This window comes from Phascolarctos cinereus, unplaced genomic scaffold (genome assembly GCF_003287225.1).
Source record: "Phascolarctos cinereus isolate Bilbo 61053 unplaced genomic scaffold, phaCin_HiC Scaffold_7;HRSCAF=346, whole genome shotgun sequence".
NCBI lineage: Eukaryota > Metazoa > Chordata > Mammalia > Diprotodontia > Phascolarctidae > Phascolarctos > Phascolarctos cinereus.
In genome coordinates, this window is record NW_027556180.1 from 33,792,597 (window position 1) to 33,804,814 (window position 12,218).

Below are 12,218 nucleotides of genomic sequence, written 5' to 3' on the forward strand. Positions count from 1 at the left end.
GTTCTCATTAGATTGTGTTCTAAAGTAATTGTCCAGTTCTTAACTATAAGAAAGCATGGTAACATTGGTGGATTTGAGATCACTGATGACCACAGAGCTGGAAGGATTGCTGAGAACCTCATGGGCATGGTGTAATCAGCCTCAGGTTTGATGTTCAGTGGAAAGATATGTAAAAGCAGCAGAATAATATGATACCATTCCATCAATTTGGGTTCATTATGCTTCAGCCAGCATCATGGACCAACAGGAAGCATAACGAAAACAAAAGAAAAAAAACTTGGAATTTTTTTTTCTAAGGGTGTAAAACATGCATACAAAAAATGCTCCAATGAGGGAAAAGAAGAGGACAGGTGCAAGAGATGTTGTGGAAGTACAGGAGACAAACTTGGCAACTGATTGGGTATGTGGTATGAGAGAGAATGAGGAGTTGGAATGGCTGTGAGACTTAGTATCTAGAAGGATGGTGGTGCCCTCAACAGAAATAAGGATGTTTGGAAGAGGGATAAGTTTTGGAGAAAAGATGATGAGTTCTGTTCTGGACCTAATGAGTTTGAAATTCTTTTGAGACATCTAGTTTGAAATGTCTCACAAGCAGGACTATGACTGGATATATAGACCTGAGTTGAGATGATAATTGAACTCATGGGGAGAGAGAGAGAGAGAGAGAGAGAGAGAGAGAGAGAGAGAGAGAAGAGAGAGAGAGAGAGAGAGAGAGAGAGAGAGAGATTAAAGAGATATGAAAAGAGAGCTCAGGGCAGAAACTTGGGGGACTGCATCTGGATGAGAGCTGGGACAGTCCCCGTCCATTGTGGACCCCTGCTCTTAAAGCAGGAGCAATTGGAATCACTGCACAGCGTGATAACTTTTCTAAATATTCTTAAGCCTGTTTAAACCTTTTTTGTTGTCATTTATCCCCCTTAATTCCTTTTCTTTCTTATTGATGAAGTTCATTTAATAATGTCTCACATCCATCGGCAGACCCATGTGCAGAGGGAGTTAGTTAATGTGACATCTCCGGCATCTTACAAGGCTCAATCCATGGCACGGGGTGCTCGTGACATATTACAGAGGGGATGTATCAGAGAATGGACTAAATGAGAAAAACTTCTCTGGTCTCTAGTTGATATGAATCTCTATGGCTTTCTATCTTCCCAAAAGAGTGTTTTTCTAAGGTCTGAAAATGCCAAGGAGAAAGATGCCCCCCCTTCACTTAGAGCTGGTCTCTGGGCTTCTCCTCTGCCACTTAATCTCCCTGAAGCCTTCGTTCACCTAAGGAAGGGCAGTAACTGACATCATGTGGAAGGGGGTTCTGGGTTTCGGAATCACCTTTTTGATAACTGTGTGTGGAGGATGGATTGGTGAGGGGGGAAGATGGAAGGTTGCATATGGGGAACTGTAAGTTCTCTGAATTTAATATGACAGCCATCAAGTCTCCTCCACTGATACAATAACTCATTTTTCCTCATTGAAACGATCAGACCAGCAAACTCAGTTCAATTAAATTCAATAAGCATTTATTCACCTACTACGTGCAAGGAATTACGCAAGGCACTGGAGATAGATACAAGGACAAAATGAACACAATCTCTGCCCTCAAGATAGCACAATGGATAGAGCTTTGGACCTGAAGTCAAGAAAATCTTAGTGTAAATATGGCACTAGACACTTACTAGCTGTGGGTTGCTGGGCAAGTCACTTGACCTCTACCTGCCTTAGTTTCTTCATCTGCAAAATAGGGGTGATAATAGCACCTACTTCCAGGGTTGTTGTGAGGACCAGTCGTTCAGTTAGTCAGTCAATAAGCTTTTAAGCACTTACTACGTGCCAAGCTCTAGCTATGCTAAGCACTGAAGATTCAAAGAAAAGTGAAAGGCAGTCCCTTCCCTCGAGGAGCTCACAATTTAATGGGGGACACAATATTCAAACAAATCTACACAAACAAACTATATATGCATAGGCTGAACAGGAAATAATGGAGAGGGAAGGCACTGGAATTGAAAGGGGTTGGCTGGGAAAGACTTCTTGCAGAAGGTGGGATTTTAGTTGGGATTTGAAGGAAGCCATCAAGAGGGCGAGATAAGGAGCAAGAACATTCCAGGTATGTGAGACAGCCAGGAAAAGTGCCCAGAGCGGAGATGGGAGTGTCTTGTTCCTAGAATAGTACAGAAGTCAGGGTCACTGGATCCTAAGAATATACTGTGTGTATATGTGTGTGTGTGTGTGTGTGTGTGTGTGTGTGTGTGTGTGTGTGCGTGTGTGTGTGTGTGGCAGGGGAAGTGTAAAAAGACTAGAAGTGGGGGGTAGTTATGAAGAGTTTTGAACTTCAAACACAGGATTTTATATTTGATTCTGGAAGTGATAGGGAACCACTGGAGTTTTTTTAGTATGTATGTGTGAGGTGACATGGTTGGACCTGAGTTTTAGGAAAATTACCTGGGTGGCTGAATGGAGAATGGATTTGGATAGCTAAAGATTTCAAGCAGGCAGATTGCCATAGTCCAGGTTATGAGATGATGAGGGCTTGCTCTAGAGGGGAAGCAGTGTCAGAGGAGAGAAGGGAACATATCTGAGAGATGTTACAAAGGTAAAATTAACAGGCCTTGGCAATAGATTTGATATGAGAGATAGTGAAGTGTCAAGGATGACAGCTCGGTTATGAGCCTGGGGGACTGGGAGGATGGTGGCACCCTTAACAGTAATAGGGAAGTTTGAAAGATAATGAGATCAGTTTTAAGTATATTGGGTTTCAGATGTCTACTGGACATCCAGTTGGAGATATCTGAAAGGTAGTTGGAGATGTGAGTCTGGAGATCAGTCAAGAAGTTAGGGCTGGAAAAATAAGGTTGAGAATCACCAGCATAGAGGATAAAATTGGATAAATAGGCTAAAAAGAGAGTATTTGTAGAGTGTTTTGCTAACCCTAAAGTGCTATATAAATGCAGATTATTATTGTTATTGTTATGAACATTTCCACAGTAAATGCCAACTATATAAAAAGTAATACAAAATAATTTAAAGAGAGAAAAAACACTAACAGTTTGGAAAATGGGGATCATAGGGCCATAGATGAATTATTGGATTTAGAGTCCGAAAGGGTATCTAATCTAAACCTTTCATTTAATAGATATAAAAACTGAGGCGTGGAGAGCAGTGAGCTGCCCAAATTCACACAGGTAAGAAGTGATCAGGAAAGGCTTCATGCGAGAAGTGGTCCATGAGCTGTGCTCTGAAGGTGGCCAGAACTTATAAGAGATAGGGGTGAAGAGAGGGTGTATTCAGACATTCTGATTAAAAGTTCATTTCATTTTAAATACAATCATGGCTTCCTGAAATAATAACCAATTTTTTTTTCTTATGAGCTAATTGGCAAGAAATGGAAATCCTGAGAAGTCAAGAAAATCTCCAGAGTCCTGGCAAATCAGGTTAAAAAAAAAATCAGAATTTCAAGCACCCTCCCTTGCTCTCTTGTCAAACATCAAAGGAATGGAAATGAATCTGGGAGGTCAGCATTCATGAATCAAGTTTCCTCCTGATAGGTTTTTTTTTTATAGGCCTATAACAAAGCGGAGTCCTGAAAATTGTGGTAGGTAATGAGAATTTTGACAGACCCTTTAACTACGTGGAACTTAGAGGTGCCGCTATAATTCTGTTGCTTCAAATGAAAATTTCAAGTGTTTTCATTAGGTACAACAGCTGTTTCTATTACAAATAACAGATCTCAGAGGTAGTGATGTTGATACCAACTTCTAGAGGGTTTAAAATGAGCACATAGTATAGCTCGTATAATTACGGTTTAAATTTTTTTTCTTCCTTTTTGCACATGCAAATGAACTCTATTGCACCAAGAGGAAATTACTTACTTGCTCCTGGAATTGTCTGAAAGTGATACTAGAATCCTTGGTGGATTCACATTAACCAAATTAAAAGCCCTTGGGAGAAATTGGACTCCCTGCTCCTTCTTATCCCCAGCATCTTCCTAAAGACTTTATAAGAACCTACGTTGGAAACCTACGTTCATTACTAGGGTTCTTGGGAAGATGGGTTGCTTTCAAGTCCCCTGATGGTGGGAGGTGAGGTGAGGTGGCCTGTCGGCTCCCATGAGTCCCTGGCTTCTCTACGCTTTTTGCCTCTGCCCTTCCCCTGATTTTCTGGGGCATACTCTAGTTTGTGACTGGGAATGGGCTGTCTATTCCAGTTTCCCCCAAATGTGACGTAATATAGGATCTCAGAATTCTGCTCTGCCACCGGTGGGAAGTAGGAGACCCTAGCCCTGAGGACCTGACAGATGGCCTTGCCTAGGAAGGTGTGGTCAGGGCCAGGCTCACACACAGGCAAAGCAGATGACCACTGATGGGTTATGATTTCAGGATCTCTCTGAAAGTTCCATTGTCTCTCTAAATCCTCTCCCCAAGAGTGATGGCTGAAATTATACCACTGGAATTTAACCTAAGTCATTTAGGTGAAAACTTTTAATTTCTGGTAAAAAATACAGCTAATTAAGGGGGAATCATGTTGCAATACAGTGGGAAGAATATAGGTTTTGGCATCAGAGGAACTGGGCTCAAATTCCAGCACTGCCACTTAGTGCTTGAGTAACTGGGCCATAGCGCACAGGGACTGGAGTCAGGAAGATTCATCTTCCTGAGTTCAAAGCTGGCCTCAGACACTTACCAGCTGGGTGACCCTAGGCAAGTCACTTCACCCTGTTTGCCTCAGTTTCCTCATCTGTAAAATGAGCTGGAGAAGGAAATGGCAAGCCACTCCAGGATCTTTGCCAAGAAAACCCCAAATGGGGTCAGGAAGAGTCAGACAAGACTGAAATGACTCAATAACCTTGGGGAAGTTCCTTCCTTTCTCATTTTCCCCATGAGTAAAATGAAGAGGTTTCCTTCTAGCTCCAAATCTACGCTCTTCTGGTCATAATTATTATTAGTCATTCCTATATACATGAGTTTATAAGGTCCATTTATGTGTAAATGAGTTTTCAAGATGATCACAAGGTTTTAAGAGCTGGAAAGGGCCTTAACCACTGTGCAGTTCTACACCTTCATCTTAAAGACAAGAAAGTAGTGGCCCAGAGTGGCTAGTGGCAAGGCAGTAAATAGCCCTGCAGGAACTGGAAGCCTGGTCTTCTAACTCTAAATTCAGTGTTAATCTCACTGTGCCATGATAGCTCATCTTTTCCTGAGAGCCCATTTTGATAGGAAGAAGGGGGGGAGGTTGAGGCCACTGAGCATCAGAAGTGGATAGGATAAGAGTATCACCAGCAGGAAAAGAAAGGGGCAAAGGCCAGGAGGTTGGAAGTGACCAAGCCCGCTGTATTTATGCCCTCCACCAGTCCTGAACAAAGGATGGGGCCCATTTCACATCAATTAGTCAATCGACAAGCATTTATTAAGCACTTACTAGATACTGTGCTAGGCACTAGAGACACAGAGACAGAGGAGAACCTCTTCCTGCCTCAAGGAGCTTGCACTCTCCAATATGAGTGGATTGCTCTTTGCACATTCACACTGGTGCTCAACGGCCCCAGGCCACTTTACAGTTTCCAGGCTGTGGCAGCAGGTAAGACGCACTACCCAGGGAAAACTTGGGATTGAATGAGAAATTTAAGCAGCAAAATACTTTGTGTGAAATTATGCTCATTAATTAGCATTTTTGGGAGGCCTGCTCTGTATTACATAGTATTTAAACTTTCACATACACGTGGCCAGAGTTCTCCCACATCGTAGAGGTCTTTCGCTGCCTATAAACACTCGGATAGATTCACAGTGGGGTCATGGTTTTGGCACTGCAAGCAACTCTCAGTGTGGAAACTCCCTCCTCTGATGCCGATAGCAGCTCATCTAGGCTTTCCAGACCAAGCACCTCTTCTTTTTTTCTTTTTGGCTAGGCAATTATGGTTAAGTGACTTGCCCAGAGTCACACAGTTAGCTATATTATGTGTCTGACATCACATTTGAACTCAGGTCCTCCTGACTCCAGGGCTGGTGCTCTATCCACTCCAAGTACCTTCTCTTAAACAGGGGATGTTATATGAATCTCAGCAGCATGCTATTAAATTTCCCAATCAAACAATGGAAAAAATACTTTACAGGCACTAACATAGCCTACAACCTCCAGCTAATGGGAAATCTAGGTACCAGTCTCTCAAAGGGTTAAGATGCAGTCACAGATCTGGGCAAATTGATAGGATAATGGTCCAAGGTATCAAAGGATCAATCAGTCAGCAAGCATTTAAGTGCCTCGCACGTGGGAGGTGTTGGTGATCTACAGAAAGGATCAAAAATGACCCTACCCTCAGGGATCTTACATTCTAAAAAGACAGACAACACATACGTATAGCTTTTTACAAAGTAGATATGAGATGCTGGTGGGGTTTGGGAGGACAGGGAGAAGTCTGTGCACAGACTCCCTGCTTCTCTCACCCAAAGTGGGCAACATACCCAATGGCATATTCCTGAACCACCTTTCCTTCCTAGTGGCCAAGGATGCCCATGGTTGTGCCTCCTTCTGGCATGAGATCTCTGACCTTGCTCCTCCTCCATCCTTTGGCCACCTCCTCCTTTCTCCTCTCCAAACCATTCTAAAGCCAGCTGCCAATCAAATCTATCTCCCATCACTTCAACAATGTTCCCTTCAATCCTACTGGTCACACAGGTTTAAACCTCTTACACTGAATGAACTCCCTAACTATCCTCCTCAGACTTTTCCAGAGCCCTTAGTATTTCTCTCTCCTTTCCCTCAATCGCTTCCTTTCTTGTATCTATTTATTGTTGGATATACTGTGTCTTAAAGGATGGTGAGCTGGAAGGGTCCTTAGAGACCTTCTGGTGAGACTCTCTTATTTCACGGAAGAGAACACTGAAGCCCAGAGAGATGATGCAGGCAGTTAGTGGTTGAGCAAGGATCTGAACCAGGTCCCATGATTTTAAGTTCAGCACTCTGAGTTGGGTACTCTTTCCCACTGAATCTTTCTCCTAGAATGTGACCTGCTAAGGAGTAGACAGTATGTAATTTTTTAGCATTGGATGGCCAGTATCTAGCAATAGTAGATGTTTAATAAGGTGTTTCCTGAGTTGAATTCCTTGCTTACATGTTCTACTTTGTGTTTACTTTCCATGTTTAAAGCTCATACACACAAATATCCATCCATGATTCCACATGGTCCCTCCTACAATGATGGACAAACTTCATATTTTCTCTCCTAGGCTCTTGCTTTTTTGGGGAAATTCTCCCTGGGCGGATGGGCCATCATATGATACCTCTGAAGTCCAAGGGTGATGAATGACTTTCATCATTCCAAATCTGGTGCATCTACTTCCTTGTAGAGTCTTTGGGGATCCAACATAGCCAACCTGTGTCTATCCTGCAACTGATTCTAAACGAGCTCAAATGTTAAGCCAAGGGGACGAGGTCACTGTCTATCTCTTGCCCAATCATGCTTTGGGTGTTTCACAATTATATGTACCAACCAAACCTCTTGAGGCTTTGAGACACCCCCTTTCTCTTTGCAACACCCCCACAGCCCCTTGCTTGATTTAAAAGGCACCTGAGTAATTTGCTAGAACTTTGTAAAACTCTTAAAACAATGAGACCTTGAATTGAACAGACCTTTAGGTAAAACCTGCTATGTACAAGAGACTCTCTAGCAAGATAAGAAGCGAACAGTCCCTGCCCTCAAGAAGCTTATGTTCTACTGAGCGGACATTACATGTATGAAGGTAAGGAAATACAAAAGACATAGAAAGTAAAGAAAGAGTAATTTTGGTGGATAGAGCACGGGCAGGATCAGGAAAGGCTCCTTTTAAGAGGGAGCACTGGAGCTGAGCCATGATGGGAGCTCTGGATCCAAAGAGGGACAGCCCTCCACACATGGAAAGACACAGAGTCTGGACATGCAATATTCTGTACTTGGCTGAATTCTGGAGTCCATAAAAGGAATGATGTGAAATCAGTCTGGAAAATGGGCTGAAGTCAAGCATAAAGTAACAACATAATGTAGCATAACATAATGTAGCTATACTATAGCAGTATATTTATACATGTATGCATACATGTACATGTTGATATCATACCATACCATGCCATACTATGTTATAGAAAGCCCCTCTCAGTCGCCCCTGCTGCTAGTGCCCTCCTTCTGAGATAACCTCCCGCTTCTACTGTACAGATATGTATACACGTGTGTATATTATACTGTGCCATGCTATGCTATGTTATGGAGACAGCTGATAGCTCAGGGGATAGAGTGCTGGGCCTGGAGTCAGGAAGACCTGAGTCCAAATCCAGTCTCAGATACTTACTAGTTCTGTGACCCTGAGCAAGTCACTTAACCTCTGTTTGCCTTAATCCACTGGGGAAGGAAATGGCAACCCACTCCAGTGTCTTTGCCATGGACAGCATTGATGTGGTATGGTCCATAGGGTCAGCCAGCATTGGACATGACTGAACAACAAAAGTCTATGTTACAGTAATATACAGTATGTTATACACACACACACACACACACACACACACATACATACATACTATACTATGTTACAAAATCCATATGGTATTACTGTAACATAGTAATATATATATATAATATATAATATATTTATATATATAATATAGTATAGTATAAATATGTATACATGTATGTATAGTGGAATTGGAAGGCAACCCCAAAAGCAGGGCAGTAGCAGCAGGGGCACCTGCAAGTGGCTTTCTTTAGAAGGTAAGATTTACACTGAGTCTTGACAGAAGTCAAGGTAGCCAGGAGATGGTGGTGAGGATGAAGAGCAGTCTAGGGATGGGAACCAGCAAGTGAATAGGCACAGAGTCTGGAGATGGAGGGATGTGTATGAGGAACACCAGGGAGGTCCTTCCTAGACAACACTTTAAGACGTGAGTTTTAGGCAGATGTGCATCTAAGCCAACATAGGGCGTTTCCTCACTGGGAGCTCCATATGCCAACAGAAATGCAGGTCCAAGTTTAAAAAAAATGATCTGGTTGACATGCCAAGGTCTCCTCTGATCTTGGACACTGAATAGCACTGGTCTAGGTTAGTACTTGGATGGGAGAATGCCTGGGAATACTGGGTACAATAGTCTTTTTTTTTCTTTTCTGGTGACACAATCAGGGTTAAGTGACTTGCCCAGGGTCACACATCTAGTAAATGTCAAGCATCTGAGGCTGGATTTGAACTCAGGTCCTCCTGACTCCAAGGCTGGAGCTCTATCCACTGTGCCACCTAGCTGCCCCTACCATAGTCTTTTTTTTTTAAAGGTAGCATGGAATAGAGGGTTGAGAGCTGGCATCCATGAGGAAGGTTTTGGGCTCAAGTTATACCGCAGGTAGCCACTCCCTATAGCTCTAAGTGACAAAGCAGGCCATTGATCCTGTAAGGGAAAGTTTCTCACCAAGAGTTCCCTACACTGGTGAAATCACAAGTTTGGTCCTAAAGACCCCAAAGACTTGATTTGTAGCTGCAGACCTGGAATAGCCTTATCCAGAACACCTCCTCAGTAGTGATGGGTGGGTGGGTGGGGGTGGCAGGTACAACACTACATTGTAAAGGACTGGCTGTGTCTTGGGGTCTGGAGGCGATTATAAAACAGCTGGATTGAAGTCCTGCCACCAGAACCTCACTGATCTCATTTCTCCAGTAACTTAGCCATTATCTTTGTGTAATAAAGAAAAGAATTAGAACATTATTAAAGAAAGACTCTGAAGGAAAAAAGAAAGTAAAATGACTGGGATGGAAGGAGATAGTGAAAATGGAGTATGCAGGAGTGTGTGATAATGAAGAACCAGGAAATCATAGAGCCACAATCTGTTGGAAAAGAAGGGGACTTGAAGGAACACAATAGAATAAATACACCCCTACTAGATGCTGGGGGTGGGCAGAGAGCCGGACAGAGTAGCCAGAGAACTTTTTTTCCACCTTCTCAACAGATGTGACTGACCCCAAATGGACATTGACCCAGAGCAAGCCACTCTCTCTCCGCTGTGCCCAGCTGCAAAGCTTCATTTACCTTCTGTATTTTATTCCACACCCGCTCTTTATCATTTCTTCTTCCTTCAAGGGTGTCCATAGCATCTGACATTAGCGATTGCAGCTGTGGAGGCAAGATAAAGATGATCAGGGTGGGATTCACACGGAAATAACTTCTCTAAATGCACAGATTAAAACCTAATTAAAAAATCATTTGTACGCTGATGATTTTATTACTCAGCCGTCAGATGGGCAAGCGTAGCCACCTCATATCTCTGCCTCAGCCGCTGCTGAGCACTATTATTATGGGTATAAAATATTGAATGCTGAGAAAATTCCCCCAGAATATCTGTCCTCCACGTATAGACCTCAATGCAAGAAGTGTGGATGTTTTGTAAAAACAGATTTGGGCTGTAAAGAACGGCGGCTGTACCAAATTCTCTTGGGGAATGCTCTGCAGTACATGGATGATTTTTAGTATTTTCTCCCAAGGCTAATGTATCATAATTCTCGGCATCATGTAAAAGCTCACTAGAGGAAAACAGTAAAATTGAGATGTTTTTATTGCCTCTCAAAGGATGGAGCTCATTTAAGTTCTTTCCCTGGCTTTTTGTTTCAAAAGAACAAGATCTCTCTTTTTTAAGACGCCACTAACAATCAGATGAGGCAAAAACTCTCTAATTTTCCAAGAACAAGGCTAATCAAATTCTAGGTTTAAACCATCGTATGCAGATGCAAAGCAATGCAGTAAAAAGCAATAATTTTGCATGGTCAGGCATAGACACAGGGTCCCAGCAAGGACCAGCTCACTTCCTGATGATGCTGGAGCCTAGAAGCTGAGGCTGATCATTTTGAGTGTTGGGTACCAGGGAGATTGGCCAGCCAACCAGTAGCCACTAGATGCTGACTATCTGTGTAGCACTAGGGAATAGATGGAGGCTCCCAGGAGGAGTTTCTTAAGAATGCATATTTGAAAAAAAAAGTCTTTCATAATGACCAGGCACACTTGTATCCTGAAAGGCTCTGCATTCAGAGGAAGCAAATGCAGAGTACTCCCATGGGAAAGAGCCAAGGTGATTGGAAACCTGCAGCACGGACCCTGCGAGCAATAAAATGATGAGATTGAGAAAGTGCTCAGATTAGTACACCCCAAGCCCAGGGGCTCCAAGATCCCCAGCAGCATGTTATGAGATGTCACAGAGGACCCTGAAGATCCAGCCTCTGAACCTCCAAGATCTCAAGGGGGCACCGAAACCTACTCCTAATACCTAAGTATGTAGATATTCCAGGAGTGAAGCTTAGTGCTGGAACCAAAGTGGAGACCAAATCAGGCTACCCACTCCATCCAAGAGGAAAGAGCCTGGCCATGTCACAAAGCCGCTATTCAGAAACCAAGGCTGGACAGAGGAGTAGCAGGAGATATCAATCCCTATAAAGAATTATTATAGATTACCCCTAAATCCAATCTCGAAGAAGAGAGCAACCTCACAATAACTTTAAGTAGAAAATCAAATTAAAATGGATTTTCCAGAAAGGCTTTAATAATAATAACTCACATTTTTATAGCACCTATTATGTGCCAGTATTGTGCTAAGCACTTTATTATCTCATTTAATCCTTACAATAACTCTGGGAGGTAAATGCTATTATTACCTCCATTTTATAGATGAAGAAACTGAGGTAGACAGAAGTGAGGTGACTTTCCTGGGGTCTCACAACTAGTAAGTGTCTGAGCTGGATTCAAACTCAGGTCTTACTGACCATAGGCTCAATACTCTACCCACTGCTCCATGCAGATGCCTTTGCAAAAAATAAATTGAGTGATACAAAATAAAATGAAGACTCTGAAATCAAGACAAGTCAATAAGCATTTACTAAGTTTCTTCTGTGTTCCAGGCAGTGTTCTAAGCACTGGGGATACAAAGAAAAGCAGAAACATAGTCCCTGCCTTCAGTGAACTTGCAGTCTAATGGTGTAGACAACTATGTACAAATAAGATATGTACAAGATAAATTGGAGATAATCATTAGCATTAAGGGGAATAAGTAGCTTGGAACAGAAAATTGCAAACCTTACCCAAATAACAGATGCCCTAAAATCCACAATAGCCAGAACAGAAATTAATGACTCCATGACTCAATAAGAAATATTAGAACAAAGCTGAAATACTAAATGAAATAGGGGAAAATATGAAATATTCTGATATAAAAGACAATTGATCTGTAAAAACAGGTC

The 12,218-nt window shown here is 42.4% G+C and overlaps 1 protein-coding gene across 2 annotated transcripts in view; it reads right to left on the minus strand.

The window, feature by feature from the left end:
* SPATA16 (spermatogenesis associated 16) overlaps window positions 1-12,218 on the minus strand; it is a 302,953-nt gene that overhangs the window by 24,512 nt on the left and 266,223 nt on the right. For both annotated transcript variants that reach the window (XM_020980514.1, XM_078147301.1), the window contains exon 10: window positions 10,024-10,107. In XM_020980514.1, coding sequence (XP_020836173.1) covers window positions 10,024-10,107 — 84 coding nt within the window. The remainder of the gene's footprint in view (window positions 1-10,023; window positions 10,108-12,218) is intronic.